This window comes from Carcharhinus amblyrhynchos, chromosome 1 (genome assembly GCF_965287045.1).
Source record: "Carcharhinus amblyrhynchos chromosome 1, sCarAmb.v2.hapA, whole genome shotgun sequence".
NCBI classification, from domain to species: Eukaryota; Metazoa; Chordata; class Chondrichthyes; order Carcharhiniformes; family Carcharhinidae; genus Carcharhinus; species Carcharhinus amblyrhynchos.
In genome coordinates, this window is record NC_137324.1 from 82225205 (window position 1) to 82244134 (window position 18930).

Genomic DNA, 18930 nt, shown 5'->3' on the forward strand with positions numbered 1-18930 from the left:
ATACATCTGCATTTTCTGCAGAAGCATACCATGGTGAACCTTATCAAACGCCTTACTAAAATCCATATATACCACATCTACTGCCTTACCCCTATCCACCTCTTTGGTCACCTTCTCAAAGAACTCAATAAGGTTAGTAAGGCACGACCTTCCCGCTACAAAACCATGCTGACTATCTCTAATCAATTCATTACTCTCCAAATAACTATAAATCCTATCCCTAATAATTCTTTCTAAAACCTTGCCCACTACAGAAGTAAGACTCACTGGTCTATAATTCCCAGGGAAGTCTCTGCTCCCCTTCTTAAACAATGGGACAACATTCGCTGTCCTCCAATCTTCCGGTACTATACCAGAGACCAACGACGACCTGAAGATCAGAGCCAGTGGCTCTGCAATCACCTCTCTTGCCTCCCATAGAATCCTAGGGTAAATCCCGTCTGGACCAGGGGACTTATCTATTTTCCAACCCATCTAGAATATCCAACACATCCTCTGTATCAACTACAATACTTTCTACTTTACACCCCTTCACCCCAGTGACCTCCTCAGCTACATTCATATCGTCCTGCGTGAACACCGAAGAGAAATAATGGTTCAATGCCTCTCCAATCTCTTCCGGTTCCACACACAACTTCCCCCTACTGTCTGTAACTGGCCCTAATCTTGCCCTGACCAACCTTCTATTCTTGACATACCTATAGAACGCCTTAGGATTCTCCTTAATCCTATCAGCCAAAGTCATCTCATGCCCTCTTCTAGCCCTTCTTAACTCCCTCTTCAACTCCCTCCTAGTCAATCTAAAGCTTTCTACTGCACTACCCGAGCCCTCAAGCCTCATCCGAACATAAGCCTCCTTCTTCTTCCTAACCAACAAATCAACTTTTTTTGTGCACCACGGTTCCCTAGCCCTACCAATTCCTCCTTGCCTGACAGGGACATACCTATCACAGACCCACAGTAGCTGCTCCTTGAAAAAACTCCACATTTCAGACGTTCCTAGTCCCTGTAATCTCCTAGTCCAACCAATGCTTCCTAATTCTCTCCTAGTGGCCTCATAATTACCCTTCCCCCAGCTAAAACTACTGACCCGAGGTTCATGCCTATCCCTTTCCATTACTAAGGTGAACGTAACCGAATTGTGGTCACTATCACCAAAAAGCACACCAACTTCCAAGTCTAGCACCTGGTCTGGCTCATTTCCCAGCACCAAGTCCAATATAGCCTCACCTCTAGTTGGCCTATCTACATATTGAGTTAAAAAACCTTCCTGCACACTTTGAACAAAAACTGACCCCTCTAATGAGCTAGAGCTATAGCTATTCCAATCAATGTTAGTAAAGTTAAAATCCCCCATAACAATTACCCTATTACTTTCACTCCTAACCAGGATCGTCTCTGCAATCCTTTCCTCAACCTCTCTAGAACTTTTTGGAGGTCTATAAAAGACTCCCAACAGGGTGACCTCTCCTCTCCTATTTCTAATTTCTGCCCATACTACCTCAACAGACAAATCCTCACACTGTGATATAGTCCTTGACCAATAATGCTACTCCACCCCCCCTTCTACCTCCTTCTCTACTCCGACTAAAGCACTTGTACCCCGGCACCTGCAACATCCATTCCTGACCCTGCTCTATCCACGTCTCTGAAATGGCCACAACATCAAAGTCCCAGGTACTGGTCCACGCTGCAAGTTCATCCACTTTATTGCGAATACTCCTCGCGTTAAAGTATATACATTTCAAACCTCGCTCCGCCCCACCCCCACAATGCCGTGCAATGCCGTCCCCTTCTATGCCCCCCTCACTTTCACCCCCTCTACCCAGGATCCCACCCCCCCTCTGAATCAGTTTAAACCACTCCGCATAGCCTTCACAAATTTACCCCCCAGGATATTTGTTCCCCTCTGGTTCAGATGTATACCATCACTCTTATAGAGATCCCATCTTCCCCAGAATGAGCCCCAATTGCTCAAGTAATTAAACCCCTCCCTCCTGCACCATCCCCTCAGCCACAAGTTCAAACTTTCCCTCTCCCTATTCCTCTCTAAACTATCCCGTGGCACAGGCAAGAGTCCAGAGATAACCACTCTGTTTGACTTGGCCTTTAGTTTCCATCCCAACTCCATGAAACTCTGCTTAATATCCCCTTCCCTTAGCCTCCCTATGTCATGTGTCCCCACATGAATTATAACTTGGGGTTGATCACCCTCTCCCCTAAGAGTCTTGAATATCCTCTCTGACACATCCCGGACCCCAGCCCCTGGTAGGCAACACACCAGCCCTGAATCCCTACCCTTACTACCAACTCTCCTATCCGTCCCTTTAACTGTAGAGTCCCCAATCACGAGGCCCAATCTCTTGCATCCCCTAGACACCTTATTTTATAAGTAAAATATTCATCATGCACATTCCTTTTTCCATACCTTCTTTGCAATGCATAGAGTACGGAGACCCTCTTTGGCATAGTCATCTAAATAAATCTGAGTCTTTTCTTGAATGCCCTTCTGTTCCCTGCAGCCTGCAAGAAAAACAGGTCAATTGAGAACTAGCTTAAAACTTTGCAAACATTCTGTACGATAGAAGCCATCTTCGATTCCATTTGATGTACAATTAAACATGACCCATGTTACTGCTGAAAACAGTCTGTGGTAAAGGAAGGCATGGTGAAATCTCAGAACCACTCTAAACTGCATCATTCCAGTTCAGAATTGCAACTTTACATGGAACAGTTATCCTTTTAGTATTCAAGGAATGTCTGTGGGACATGATCTTTTGACCCATGCACAGTTTGGCCTGTTCTGTTCTAAAAATCTATCCAGGGCAACACCTTTTTTTCCTCAACTACATCTTGGTTACAAAATCCAAAAGCACAGTATTAGTTTTCACATATACACTGACAATATCCAGCTTTACCTTGCTACAACTCTTGATTCCTCCACTGTTGCCAAAATATCAGACTGGATGAGCAGACATTTCCTCTAATTAAATATTGGAAATCTGAAGTTACTGTTTTTGGTTTCCACTACAAAATTTGTTGAATAGCTACAATTCTATCCCTCTCCCTGGCAGCAGTCTGACGTTAAGCCAGTCTGTTGGTTCGAGGTCGAGCAACGTCTTGATTTTAAAAATCTCATCTTTGTTGCGAATTCCTCTATGGCCTTGTACATCCCTATCTTTGTAATTTCTTCCAGCCTCTCAATCCTCAAATATCTGTTCTCCTTTAATTTTGCTCTCTTGAGAATCCACAATTTTAGTTGCTCTACTGTTGTTTGGGCCCTAAACTCTGAAATACCCTTCTCAGCCCTCTCCGCTTCTGTATCTCATGTTCCTCTTTTAAAATGCTTCTTAAAACCTACCTCTTTGACCTATCTTTTGGGCATCTGACCTATTGTGCCAAACCTTGCAGTCCCAATAACAGCAAATGCTGAGATATTCACTACTATGAATTAAAATGGAACCAGAAGTTCTGGGGAGCTCACTTACATTGGAAGCCAAACCTTGAGCTTTACCACACTGATGGTCCTGTCGAGACATGTCTATGTGTAAACTTAGTTATTTGCCTGATGCTTACTTAACTTGTTACTTACACTGACTTACTCAGCAGTACTTCTATTCAGGAGCCCCCCAAACACCTGATTCTGTTCACACACTCCCTAACTCACACTGACTATCCCCACCATAGCCCTCATCTGGCACCACTCAGCCCTCCTTCCCCACACACCTGGCATTGCTGACAAGGTCAGAACACACTTTTAAACGCAGCCAGTGATGTGAATCGCAGATTTGCCACTGATGGCATGAGCTGGGCCAATATCTCCTCAGTGGTTTGGAGTTATATTTTGTTTTATGATGTTCCCATGAAGTTTTTTGGGATGTTTTATCACATTAAAAGTGCAACTAACTGTGGCCTGTCGGAACAGTTGATCGATGAGTTGAGTGCCATATCCTGTTCTTACGAGGGTGTAAGAACAACGAAAAACAACACTGACCTTGTAAGAAGTCAAACACGGGACACAGTGGACGGACTACCCTTTGTCGTCCAGTACTTCCCCGCAATGGAGAAGCTACAATATCTTCTCCGGAGCCTTCAACATGTCATCGATGAAGGTGAACATCTTGCCAAGGCCATCCCCACACCCCCACTACTTGCCTTCAAACAACCGTGCAACCTCAAACAGGCCACTGTTTGCAGCAAACTACCCAGCCTTCAGGAGAACAGTGATCACGACACCACACAATCCTGCCCACAGCAACCTCTGCAAGAAGTGCCAGATCACTGACATGGATGCCATCATCTCACATGAGAACACCATCACCAGGTACATGGTATATGCTCTTGCGACTTGGCCAACATTGTCTACCTGATGCGCTGCCAGAAAGGATATCCCAAGGCACGGCACATCGGCAAGACCATTCAGACTCTACGACAATGAATGAACGGACACCAGTCGACAATCACCAGGCAGCAGTGTTCCCTTCCTGTAAGGCTACACGTCCTCAATCAAGGGAATTCAGCCTCTCACCTTCGGGTAAGTGTTCTCCAAGACGGCCTTCAAAACACACGACAATCCAGAATCACTGAGCAGAAACTGTTAGCCAAGTTCCGCACAAGAGGATGGCCTCGGCCCAGATCTTTGGTTCATGTCACACTACCTGTAACCCCCATGACTTGCCTAGACTTGCAAAATCTTACTAATTGTCCTGGCTTGAGACAATTCACATCTCTTTGACCTGTGCTTATCCCTCTCTCCACTCACATTGTCTACACTTGTAAAGACTTGATTACCTGTTAAGACTCGCATTCCAACCATTATCTTATAATTGAGTCGCTGTCTGTATATGCCCTGTTTGTGAATCCAACTCTCCATTCGTGTGATGAAGGGGCTCTGAAAGCATGCACTACCAAATAAACCTGTTGGACTTTAACCTGGTGTTGTGAGACTTCTTAAAATGCCATGCACTGCAGGCTACGTAATAGCTCATCATTCTTTCCTTTTCACCGAGTTGACAAGTACCATTCTGTCAAATTGTTATATTGAGGCTCTTTGACCCTGAAGTTTGGACCACCAATTTTCCTTCCTTGCTTTCAAGGTAGCTGAAACTGTAAATGAATCCAATTCCTCTATTTACTTGTAACATGAGAAGTAAAGGTGGTTCTATCCCACCAACAAATGCACTTGCTTTAACAATAACTGGCATATCTTAGTAGTCAAACACGTAATTTAAAATATGATATACTGTCAAGGTTTCCTTCATTGATGTGGATGACACCGTGAACCTCAACTCTTGCCAGTGTGCAAAATGAAATGATACTAGTTTCATGTCTGCAATTCCTGAACAAAAGAGAGAGAGGCTAGCTCCACAAAAATATAATTAACATGCAACTGAAAATACATTTCACCTATAAAACCTATTTGCGTGATGAGGGTGAAAACACGGCTGTCTTGTGGTAAGCCGATCTCACAACACCAGATTAAAGTCCAACAGGTTTATTTGGTATCACAAGCTTTCAGAGTGCTGCTCCTTCATCAGGTGATGAACCACCATCCACTCCCCTGATGAAGGAGCAGTGCTCCAAAGCTCGTGATACCAAATAAACCTGTTGGATTTTAATTTGGTGTTGCGAGACTTCTTACTGTGCCCATCCCAGCCCAAAGTTGACATCTCCATAATGTGGTAAGCCGAATCTGGATCTGCTCTGTTGCTAAAATTCTGCCTCTTACATAGGGTAGAAGAGATGGGAGGTGGAATCAAGAGGTTGCACCTGGAGACTTTCTGGTGTACTTCAATCCTTCAGCCCTTACAGGGCCTGAATTTTACAGCTGAGGGCCAAAAGTTTCATTGAGGCCTCTGAGATCAAAGGCAACCTGTCTCAGAGGGGATCAATGACCTTCTCTTCACCTTCAAATGGCTCCCTTTAGATGTTAAGCATTTCTATTGCTTTAATCTGTGAAAGGCATGACCCTGTAGGTCCGAACCTGTAACAGAATGGCTATCATTCACACTGTATTTCAAAGATCCATTGCATTGTCTCTGCTGCCTCCAGCAATTAATGGTTTTATCCCATGTATGCTGTTGGCTCAATCCTGTATGACAGAGGGTGGGATCACATCTTTGGGGATCAGCAATAGTTTTAAAGCCTTCTCTGGCATACTTCCAAGGATAGTAAGAAGTCTCACAACACTAGGTTAAAGTCCAACAGGTTTATTTGGTTAAAAAAAGGCCACTAGCTTTTGGAGTGCTCTCTGCATCTTTCCCCAGGTCCCTCTGCACAGTAGCATGTCGTAATTTTTCACCGTTTAAATAATAGTCCATTTTACTATTTATTATTCCAAAGTGGATAACCTCACACTTGCCAACGTTATACTCCATCTGCCAGATCCTCACTTAGCCTACCTAAATTTCTCTGCAGACTTTCCGCATCCTCCACGCAATTTGCTTTCCCACTCATCTTCATGTCATCAGCAAACTTTGTTACCCTACACTCGGTCCCCTCCTCCAGATCATCTATGTATACAGTAAACAGTTGAGGCCCCAGCACCAATCCCTGCAGCACGCCACTAGTTACCAATTGCCAACCGGTAAAGCACCCATTTATTCCAACTCTCTGCTTCCTGTTAGACAGCCAATCCTCAATCCACGCCAACACTTTACCCCCAACTCTGTGTACCTTAATCTTTTGCAGCAACCTTTTGTGAGGCACCTTATCGAACGCCTTCTGGAAATCTAAAACCACCACATCCACCGGTTCCCCTCTGTCAACCGCACTCATTACATCTTCATTAAAAATCCAGTAAATTCGTCAAACACGATTTTCCCTTCATGAATCCATGCTGTGTCTGCTTGATTGAACCATTCTTTTCCAGGTGTCCTGCTATTTTCCCAACTATGGATGTTAAGCTAACCGGCCTGTAGTTACCCACCTTTTGTCTACCTCCTTCTCTAAACAGTTTTCCAATCAGTTGGCACCTCCCTAGAGTCCAGCAAATTTTGATAAATTACAACGAACGCACCCGCTATTACCTCTGCCATTTCTTTTAGTACCCTGAGATGCATTCTATCCGGGCCCGGGGACTTGTCTACCTTTAGTCCCATTAGCCTACCAAGCACTATCTCTTTAGTAATAGTGATCATTTTTAGATCCTCACCTTCTACAGTCCCACAACCGTCAACTTTCAGCAAGCTATTTGTGTCCTCTACCGTGAAGACTGACACAAAAAAAAACTTGTTTAAGGCCTCGGCCATTTCCTCGTTTCCCATTATTAAATTCCCCTTCTTGTCTTCTAGGGGTCCAACGTTTACTTTAGCCACTTTTTTCCTTTTTATATATTTGTAAAAATTTTTACTATCAGTTTTTATATTTTGTGCTAGTTTAGTTTCATAATCTATCTTTCCTTTCTTTATCGCTTTCTTAGTCGTTCTTTGTTGTTTTTTTTAAAGCTTTCCCAACCTCCTAATTCCCCACTAGTTTTGGCCACTCTGTATGCATCAGTTTTTAACTTAATACTCTCCTTTATTTCCTTCGTTATCCATTGCTGGTTATCTCTTTTCTTACACTCCGTTATCACCTGAATATATTTTTGCTGAGTACTGAGAAAAATCTCCTTAAAAATCCTCCACTGTTTCTCAGCTGTCCTACAACTAGTCTGTGCTCCCAGTCCACATTAGCCAATTCCTCCCTCATCCTATTGTACTCCCCTCTGTTTAAGCAGAGGACACTGGTTTGGGACCCTACTTTCTCACTCTCCATCTGTATAAGAAATTAACTATATTGTGATCACTCATTCCAAGAGGATCCCTCACAAGATGATCTTTAATTTTACCTGCCTCATTACACAGGACCAGATCCAAGATAACTCGCTCCCTTGTAGGTTCTGTAACATACTATTCGAGGAAACTATCCTGACAGCATTCTAAGAACTCTTCCTCAAGTCCATCACGTCCAACTTGAGTCAACCAATCAATATGCAGGTTAAAATCCCCCATGATTATTGCTGTTCTGTTTTTGCACGCATCCCTTATTTGCTTGTTTATAGGTTGGCCCACCCTAAAGTTACGATTTGGGGGCCTACAGACCTCACCCACCAGTGACTTTCTCCCCTTACTATTCCTTATCTCCACCCACATCGATTCCACATTTTACTCCTTAGACCCTATATTGTCTCTCACTATCGTCCTGATGTTATCCTTAATTAACAGAACCACCCTGCCTCTTTTACCTTCCTGTCTATTCTTCCGAAATGTCTGATACCCCTGGATATTCAGTTCCCAGTCCCGGTCACCCTGCAACCAAGTTTCTGTAATGGCCACTAGATCATACCCATTTGTACTGATTTGTGCCCTCAACTCATTGTCTTTGTTTCGAATGCTATGTGCATTCAGGTAAAGTGTCTTTATGCTAGTCTTTATCTGGACCCTATTAGTGCGTTCTTGTGATTGCACACTCTGTCCCTACCAGTCGCAAACTGGTTATCCTTCCCCAAACCATCTCCCTGCACGCGTTTACCACCTTCCTTCTCATGCTGGTCACCTTTTTAACTCCGCCTGAGGTTAGATTCCTGCCACCTTCTATACTCTCTGTCCTATTATATATTTAGACCAACTGAGTAAATTTCACTCTGTCTAACTCAGCTTTCTTCAGGAGGCCAATAGATATGGCTGCAAACAAAAAACAGACGGCACCCGGGTTGAGTCACAACCCCCTCAAGGCTTTGTTAAGAGGAGTATACCAACATGCGCTGTACCTGAGGGATGGCTCCAGGAAACACACCAGTCACAGCTCTTCTGCCTGGGAGGCAATAGCAAATCAGATCAATCTCAGTTAGTCAATGCCTAAACTATCCACATCTCTCGATTTGCTTCCAATCTGTCAATTGGCTGGCAACCACACCTGCAACACAATCCAATGAGGAAGCAAATGCATGATCTCATCTATTCAGCCAGTTAGCCTTTGGCTCATTCCAGCATCACACTCTCACCATGGCTGCATGCACCCAAAAGTGCTACACCCTTCAGGGATCTCCATATTAGTGGTGGCACGTAACAGCACTGATTGTTTCAAGAATACTTTCACATCACTACTATCTCAGCTATCATCCTGCACAAACTTTCTGGGAAGAAGTCACTACACACAGAAAGCAAGTGTGCTTCCAACACCTCTCTTCATATTCCTTCCTTTTGTCTTCATGCAGTGCAAAATTGCTCACAGCAGGAGGGAGAGATATCAGACAGGAAAAGGGGCAGCCAACATCACAAGTTCACCAGATTCAATGAGGACGTCATCAAGTGGCTAGAGAAGACCTGGATCACCTGAGTGGAGAAGTTGAGATCAGCTTCTCCTAGCAACGTAGTACAAATGAGACATCCAGAATTAATCACATCACGATATTCACAATGAGTGACATGTAACATTGTGTTCTGCCTATTCATGAACTAAATCGGTTTTCTCTTGCTTGTACGCACCACCAGCAGGTTTAAGCACACCAACAATGCCAACATTAGCCCCAGTCCCCAGTCCACCTCAGAGGATATGTTGATGAGCAAAATCAAGATCATCCTTTACTGTGTTCACCTGCACCATCCGCTAGCACAGGGACAAACCTTGGTAGCTCATGGTTCTAGGCTAGGCTAAGGGGTCACTTTCTGGGGAACACCTCACTGATGTCTCTGCAACAATTGTTAGCAGTTGACATATTAGATCTCTGGAACTTGGAGGACTGCTACTGAGTCAGTCGGATGATGAGCCTCTGTGAGCTGTTGGTGATGCAATGCTGGAGACGCAACGGCAGGCAGCAGAAAATCTTGCAGAGATTTTGATTTGATTTATTATTATTACATGTATTAGTATACAGTGAACAGTATTGTTTCTTGCGCACTATACAGACAAAACATACCGTTCATAGAGAAGAAAAAGAGAGTGCAGAATGCAGTGTTTCAGTCATAGCTGGGATACAGAGAAAGATCAACTTACTATAAATTCATTGTGAAGTCTGATAGCAGCAGGGAAGAAGGCTGTTCGAGTCAGTTGGTACAGGTCCTCAGACCTTTGTATCTTTTCCAGACGGAAAAAGGTGGAAGGGAATATGTCTGGGGTGTGTGGGGTCCTTAATTATGCTGGCTGCTTTTCTGAGGCAGAGAGAAGTGTAGACAGTGTCAATGGACGGGAGGCTGGTTTGAGTGGTGGACTGGGCTTCGTTCACGACCCTTTGTAGTTTTTTGTGGTCTTGGTCAGAGTGGGAAGCATACCAAGCTATGGTCAACCAGAAAGAATATTTTCTAAAATACATCTGTAAAAGTTGGTAAGAGTTGTAGCAGATGTGCCAAATTTCCTTAGTCTTCTGAGAAAGTAAAGGCGTTGGTGGGCTCCCTTAACTATAGTAATCAGCATGAGGGGACCTGGGTAGGTTGCCGGTGATCTGGAAGCCTAAAAACCTGAATCTCTCAGCCATTTCTACTTCTTCCCCTTGATGTAGACAGGGGTATGTTCTCCACCATGCTCCCTGAAGTCAATGACTATCTCCTTCATTTTGTTAACATTGAGGGAGAGATCATTGCCATTGCACCAGTTCACCAGATTCTCCATCTCTTTCCTGTACTCTGTCTCATAAGAACATAAGAACATAAGAAATAGGAGCAGGAGTAGGACATCTGGCCCTTCGAGCCTGCCCCGCCATTCAATAAGATCATGGCTGATCTGTCGTGGCTCAGTTCCACATTCCTGCCCTCTCCCCATAACCCTTAATCCCCTCTCTTATCAAAAACCCATCAACCCGTGTCTTAAAAATATTTAGCGAGGTAGCCTCCACCACCTCAACGGGCAGAGAACTCCAGAGATTCACCACCCCCCGAGCGAAGAAGTTCTGACCCACTATGGTTGTGTCATCAGCAAATTTGAAATCGAGTTGGAGGAGAATTTGGTTACACAATCGTACATGTGAGAGTATTTCAGCAAATTAGAGCAAAGATTGGAGGAGACTGTCCACATTCTGTCTGACATACAGGTCACCATGGAATGGGTGACAGCTGCCTTGAAGACCTTGGTCCAGTTGGCTTTGCCAGATTTGCGCTCAAAGCTGCACTCTATGGCTAGAGGCATATCGAGAAAGACTGAATAGGCTAGGGTTGTTTCCTATGGAGTAGAGGAGCCTGATTGAGGTGTATAAAATTATGAAGGATAGAATCAGGATGGATATGAAGGAATGTTTTCCCTTAGCAGAAGGATCAATAACCACGGGGCCAGATTTAAGTTAAAGGCCAAAAGGTTTATAGACGTGAGCAAAAATGTCTTCATCCAGAGAGCAGTGGCAATCTGGAACTCTGGTAGAGGCGGAAACCCTCAACATTTAATTGGTATTTAGATGAACTGCCATAGCATACAAATACTAGAAAATTGAATTAGAATAGATAGGTGCTTGATGGCTGGTGCAGACACAATCGGTCAAGGACCTCTTTCCATGCTGTAAAACTCTGTGACTCAAAGTCAGGGATTTGATGGAAAATTTGTCTGGCTGTGTGCAGCTCCAACAACATTCAAGAAGCTCAATACCACCCAAAACAAAGCAGCCACCTTCATGAGCACCCTGTCCACCATCATAACATTCATTTTCTCCACCACCAGCACACAATGGCAACAGAGTGTACCATATGCAGGATGCACTACAGCAACTAGCGAGAACTTCAAAAGCACATTCCACATCCACAAGCTCTATTACTTAGAAGAAAAAGGGGACACCAACATTTGCAATTTCTCTTCTAAATCAGATACTAGCATAATTTGCAACTATAATCAGCATTTATTCACTGTCACTGAGTCAACTAAAGAGTTGGAATGGTCTTCCTAACAATATTGTAGATAAAGTTGACACCCCACAAAGACAACACTTTCTCAAAGGCAATTAGGGATGGGCAATAACTACTGACTTTGCTATTGATGCCCACATGAATGAATAAAAAATTGATGTTAAATTGACTTTAGAGTGTACAGAAAAGATTTACCAGGATGTTGCCTGGTACGGAGGGTATTACCTATGAGGAGAGATGAATAAACTGGGATTGTTCTCCCTGGAAAGACAGAGGCTGAGGAGCGACCTGATAGATGTTTATAAAATGACGAGGGGTGTAGATAGGGTGAACAGTTGGAAGCTTTTTCCCTGGGCAGAAATGATGGTTACAAGGGGCACAAGTTCAAGATAAGGGGGGTGGAAATGTTCAGTGGAGACGTGCAGGGGAAGATTTTTTTTTTTACACACAGAGGGTGGTGGGGGCCTGGAATGCACTGCCAAGTGAGTAGGTGAGGCAATTGTGATAGCCACATTTAACACTTATCTTGATAGAGGGATATAAGCCGTTGGTCTAGATAGATAAATGTGTTTGGCGCAGGCTTGGAGGGCTGAAGGACCTGTTCCTGTGCTGTACTTTGTTCCAACAGATCTATAGTTTGCTGGTTTCTCCTTCCCTCCGTCCCACTTTAGAATGATACTGCAATTTTCCAGTTCATAAGCACATTTCCTAATATAGTGAACTTTAGAACATTTTGACCAAATCTTGAATGCAATTTCTTCAACTATTTCTTAAAATATAAAGGTAAGGAAGTATTATTGCAATTATACAAGGCATTGATGAGGTTGCGCCTGGAGTACTGTGTATAGTTTTGGTCCCCGTATTTAAAGAAAGTGGCACTAAAGTTGGGTCAGAGGAGGTTCACTAGATTGATTCCAGGGATGAGGAGTTTGTCTAATGAAGAGAGATTGAACAGTTTAGGCCTATACTCTCTGGAGTTTAAAAGAATGAGGGAAGATCAAGTGCAAAGATTATTAAAGGTATGGATAAGGTCGATATGGAGTGAATGCTCCTGCTAGTGGAGCATTCTCAGATGAGAGATCATGGACTTAGGATAATGGGTAGCAAATTTAAAACAGAGTTAGGAGAAACTACTTCTCCCAAAGGGTTGAGAATCTGTGGAATTCGCTACCCCGAAGTGCAGTGGATGCAGGGAAGTGAGTACATTTAAGGAGAAGTTAGACAGGTTAAATTGATAATGAGTTGAAAGGTTATGGGGAGAAGGCATGAAAATGGGGATGAGGAGCATATCAGACATAATCGAATGGCAGAGCAGACTCAATGAGCCAAATGGTCTAATTCTGCTCTTATATCTTATGAATTTAATATTCTGGAGCGGAAACAATTAGGTTCTAGAGATAGGTCTCATTTCAGTGTCACTCCTTTCATTTTTTATACATTTATGTTAAATTCACTAACTTGAACTTATTTTTTTATTTCACGTGTACAGCTAGGATTTTGTTCTCTTGCTCTATGAACATGGATGCAAAGTAGTCATTTAGCAAAGCTGTTATTTCCTATTGTCCATTAGTCTTGCCTGCATCTGTCTTTAATGGGCCATATTTCCTTTTACCATTGTCATTCTTTTCACATATCTTTTGCCAGTTTTTTTTAAAACTCCTTTATGCACCTTTTATTACTTTAGTTTTATTCCTTATGGTATTTTATAGCTCTTTCAATCTACTGGATTTCCACTTAACAGAACATTTGTGTAAACTATTACTTTTAGTTCAATACTCAATCTTACCTCGATGCTTGACCATGATTACTTAATTACACAATTGGAATTTTTGTCTTCTAACAGTACATAATTCTGCAAATGTACTTTATATAGTTTTATACCGTACCAAATACCTCCTTGACTACTTGTTATTTGCTTATTGATTTACCTGTTAACAACTCAGTTTATTATGATCACTTCATTTCTCATTCCTTTGAAGTTCGCCAATATTTAAAAGTTTTGGTTGAGCCTGTTTTGTAATAACAAGAGATGCGTGTGTAGTGAGCACCCATCTGTAACAGTACAGGTTAGAAAATGTGATCCAGAGAATCAAGGCTCTGACTTGTCCATTGCTTGAGTCTTCTTCATTGGATTATGGTGTGCACGAGGAAGAAGTGTTTTACAACTTTTTAAAAGTATTTTAGCTCCTGTTTATAACATTGTTTCAGTTTCAAAATGCTTACAAAAACATCTAAAATTCAAAGACTTAGAGTAGGTAAATGCAAATACTACAATCCTTTACATACCTTTGTTAGAAGTATCCAAAAGATCCATCATGACTGAATCGGCACCTTTTGTATAAACAACTATTTTGTTAGTCAGTGGATGTCGGACTACCACAGACATCCTCTTGCGAATTGAATCAAATGGTAATATATGCAAGAGTTGAAAATGTAATTGTCCTACTTTGTCAAGTTCCACAGTGACTTGATTAGGAGTCTTGGATATTAACGTGCATTTATAGGCCCGAGCTGCATGTACCAATGCAGCTTCATCTGGGCTCTCAGCTTCATAATGCAGTTGTTCTGCAGACCTGCCCCGACCAGTGAGTGAACTGTTTGCAGTTTCATCGGGCTCTTCTGACACATTTTGAACATTTTCCTCAGCTGGAGAATGGTCACCAGTGGCATTGATTTCCTTTGTTAATCCAGCAGCTGCTTCAATTTGTTCCTCGAGTACACTGGGTGAAGCCGGCTTCACTCTATCTAACAGTTTGTTTGCAAAACTACCTGGATTTACTGTAAGTAAATCTTTTCCATTTGAAAGCGAGGAAGCACTCATACGAGACACCGAAAATCTATGAAACATCTGCTTTATTTCTTCCAGAGTCTTCCTTTGAGTATTGCTGATTGATGGTATTCGTACCTTTATGAACATAAAAATACATTAAAACTAGAAAAGCTTTGGGATTTTCACATGTATATGAACTTAGTTCACTCCAACAGGATAACATTACAATTTCTTAAAAAACTTCCTACACGTTGAAAAAAGAACATGTGAGCATTAATACTTCTTTCTTCTTCCACGTAAGTTAGAACAAATTAACAGCCATCAGGCATATGTAATTGTCTGAAGAATTCCCTCTGTTCTCATTACTTTCTCCAAGGTTTACTTTACTAGTTCTGCTGACAATGCTACAATGTTCAAAACAATAGACAAAGACTGCCTGTGTTCAAATTGTTTTAGATCTGCAAACAGAAATACTGTTTTTTAAAATTCATTCACGGGATGTGGGCTTTGCTGGCTAGGCCAGCATTCATTGCCCATCTCTATCTGCCTTGAGAAGGTGAGTTTCTTAAATCTCCAAGTTTATCTGATGATCTTACATGAAGCTGTAAAGCTTGTCAAATTTTCTTCTTGGTGAATCCTTTTCTCCCCTGCATTCAAATGAACAGGAAATGCAAAACTAATTATAATCCGTTCTAAGGTCAAGGGATGGCCACGGGTGCACAGAGGGTATTTTGGGATTCCTCGCATTGATTAACTGATGTGGACTGTACTGCCAACCACCTGAAGCAAATTATTTTGCATGAACTGCTTATATCAGGGAGCTTGCAATTTGTTGGGTGGATAAGATCTTGAGCATTGCATCAATCACAAGACGAAATCTTTCACAAGAATCTATTACTGAACTTTCAGCTGCAGTGTTCAAAACTGCAACAACACCCTTTTCCCTCCCCCATAGTCTGAGTGAAGATCTACGAACAACCTAACTGTAGGGCCACACAATTTACCCAGTTCTTCTTTGAAAATCTCAGGCTATTTCTGAACGATATGCTCTGTCACCTGTATGTGCTTAATCTCACTCCAGTTCAACAGAATGTTACTGAGCCAGTCACACCCCAGTAAACTAGGCCCTTTACCTCTTACCATGCTCTTGCTTTTTGGCTGTTGTATGCAATATCCAATTCTAATGCCCCAAGCAATGGTATGGCTTCTCTGGTGTACATCCAAAGTTGGATCCCTGCCTGAGTAACAGCTGCCATCAGTTTAGAGTCCAAAATCTTCTTGTAGATCTCCTCACTGATTGCAGATACGGAAGCTTCCATATCCACCCCCATCTTAATTTGTTTTCCATTGACATCCACTGTAGCATAGATAAGTTCCAGGTGCCCCTCACTCGCATTACAACGTACTCTGTTGCTCTGCCTGTTCTGAGCCAGAGGATTGGGAAGCCTTTAAAAGTGAGCAGAGGACAACAAAAAAGCAATAAAGGGGGAAGATGAAATATGAGTGTAAGCTTAGTAGTAATATAAAAGAAAGAGTTTTTTCAATATATAAAAGGGAAGAGAGAGGCAAGAATAGACATTGGATCAATGGAAAATGAGGCTGGAGAAGTAATAATAGGAAACAAAGAAATGGTAGAGGAACTAAATAGTTACTTTGATTCAGTCTTCACAGTGGAAGACAGAGCTCCAGGAGAGTCAGGTGAGTGTAGTGGCCATCATTAAGGATAAGGTTCTGGGGAAACTGAAAGGTCTGAAGGTGGATAAGTCAACTGGACCATATGGACTACACCCTAGGGTTCTAAAAGAGATAGCTGAGGAAATTGTGGAGGCATTGGTGGCGATCTTTCCAGAATCACTGGAGGACTGGAAAGTAGCTAATGTAACACCGCTGTTTAAGAAAGAAGGGAGACAGCAGGGAAATTATAGGCTGGTTAGCCTCACTTCAGTCATTCGCAAGATCTTAGAGTCCATTATTAAAGATGAGATCACAGAATACTTGGAAGTGCATGATAAAGTAGGGCTGAGTCAGCATGGCTTTGTCAAGGGGAGGTCATGTCTGACAAATCTGAGTTCTCTGAGGAGGTAACAAGGAAACAAGCTAAAGGAGAGCCAGTGGACGTGATTTATTTAGATTTCCAGAAGGCCTTTGACAAAGTGCTGCATAGGAGACTGTCAAATAAGTTAACAACCCATATTGTTAAGGGTAAGATCCTGGCAAAGGATAGAGGTTTGGCTGACTGACAGCATGTGGAGGTGCCGGCGTTGGACTGGGGTAAATACAGTAAGAAGTCCGACAACACCAGGTTTAAGTCCAACCGATTTCAAAATCAGCTGGACTTAAACCTGGTGTTGTCAGACTTCTTACTGTATTTACCCCAGTCCAACGCCGGCACCTCCACATGCTGTCAGGTCAGCCAAACCTCTATCCATTGCCTATCCAGTAAGAAGTCTGACAACACCAGGTTTAAGTCCAACTGATTTTGAAATTGGTTGGACTTAAACCTGGTGTTGTCAGACTTCTTACTGTGACTGACAGAAGCCAGAGTGGGGATAAAAGGGGTCTTTTTCAGGATGGCAGCTGGGTGCCCCAGGGGTCAGTGTTGGGAGCACAACTTTTCACAACATACATTAACAATTTGGAAAAAGGAACTGAAGGCACTGTTGCTAAGTTTGCAAATGAGATAAAGGTATGTAGAGGGACATGTAGTACTGAGGAAGCGGGGGGCTGCAGAAAGACTTGGACAGGTTAGGAGTGTGGGCAAAGAAGTGGCAGATGGAATACAATGCAGAAAATTGAGGTTATGCATTTTGGAAGGAGAAATGGAGGCATAGACTATTTTCTAAATGGGAAAATGCTTAGGAAATCAGAAACACAAAGGGACTTGGGAGTCCATGTTCAAGATTTTCTAATGTGCAGGTTCAGTCGTCAGTTAGGAAGGCAAATGCAATGTTAGCATTCATGTTGAGAGGGCTAGAATACAAGAGCAGGATGTACACCTGAGGCTGTATAAAGATCTAGTCAGATCCCATTTGGAGTACTGTGAGCAGTTTTGGACCCCTTATCTAAGGAAGGGTGTGTCAGCCTTGGAAAGGGTCCAGAGGAGGTTCATAAGAATGCTCCCTGGGATGAAGAGTTTGTCATATGAAGAATGGTTGAGGACTCTGGGTCTGTACTCATTGGAGTTTAGAAGGATGAGAGGACATCTTATTGAAACTTACAGAATACAGCGAGGCATTGATAGAGAGGATGTGGAAAAAATGTTTCAACTAGTGGGAAAAACTAGAACAAGAGAGCACAATCTCAGGCTAGATTCTTTGAAAGAGAAACGAGGAGGAATTTCTTCAGCCAGAGAATGGTGAATCTGTGGAATTCTTTGGTGCAGAAGGCTGTGGAGGCAAGGTGATTGAGTGTCTTTAAGATAGAAATAGATACGCTCTTGATTAATAACGGGGTCAGGGGTTTTGGGGAAAAGGCAGGAGAATGGGGATGAGAAAAATATCAATCATGATTGAATAGTGGAGCAGACTCGATGTGCCGAGTGGCCTAATTCTGCTCCTATGTTTTATGCCCTCCAATACTGCTTGAAACTCCCAATGTTCAGGCAGTTGTCTTGATTCCACAACTAAGTTAATTACAAAATGCCCTGCCTTACTATGGAACTGGAAACAATAGACAATCATGGAGGGTTTTGGATTGTGGCGATTCTGAACGAGTGCAACTAAGTCCAGAAGTGCAATGTTCCCCAATCTCCGGGTGTTGCTAAATTTTGCACTAGCTTTTAAGACTTCGACCCACACACTCTGAAGAATTGAGTGCTTTTCAGTCTATTCTGCAATTCTATTTGCCAAGAAAAGATGCTCTAACCTTGCCACATTCTTAGTCCAGTCCCTGTTCCGTTCCACAAACTCATGAATAGTCCTGAACATGGTTATGGTGTTGCTAACCTGTTTTCACCTGTGAGCTCACACAGAAACATAGAAAACAGGAGCAGGCAGCGACCATTCTGTTCTTGCAGCCATTATGACCATTCATTACGGTCATGGCTGATCATCCAACTCAATAGTTCCATTCCATCTTCCCCCATATACTTTGATCCCGTTAGTCCCAAGAGCCACATCTGACTCCTTCTTGAAGAGATACAATGTTTTGGCCTCAACTACTCCCTGTGACAGAGAATTCCACAGACTTTCAAACTCTGAATGAAGAAATTTCTCCTCTCAGTCCTAAATGGTCGACCCAGTATTCTCAGAGTGACCCCTAGTTTTGGACACTCCCACCATCGAGGGCATCCTTTCTGCATCTACCCTGTATAGCCCAGTTAGAATTTCATAGTTTATGAGATTCCCTTCATTCTTC

General features: G+C 42.7%; 1 protein-coding gene across 2 annotated transcripts in view; it reads right to left on the reverse strand.

Moving 5' to 3' along the window:
- Positions 1-18930, reverse strand: part of atp10d (ATPase phospholipid transporting 10D) — a 197248-nt gene that overhangs the window by 41967 nt on the left and 136351 nt on the right. For both annotated transcript variants that reach the window (XM_080188039.1, XM_080188045.1), the window contains exons 12-13: positions 14091-14709; positions 2429-2523 (exon numbers count right to left, since the gene is read on the reverse strand). In XM_080188039.1, the coding sequence (XP_080044165.1) occupies positions 2429-2523; positions 14091-14709 (714 nt within the window). The remainder of the gene's footprint in view (positions 1-2428; positions 2524-14090; positions 14710-18930) is intronic.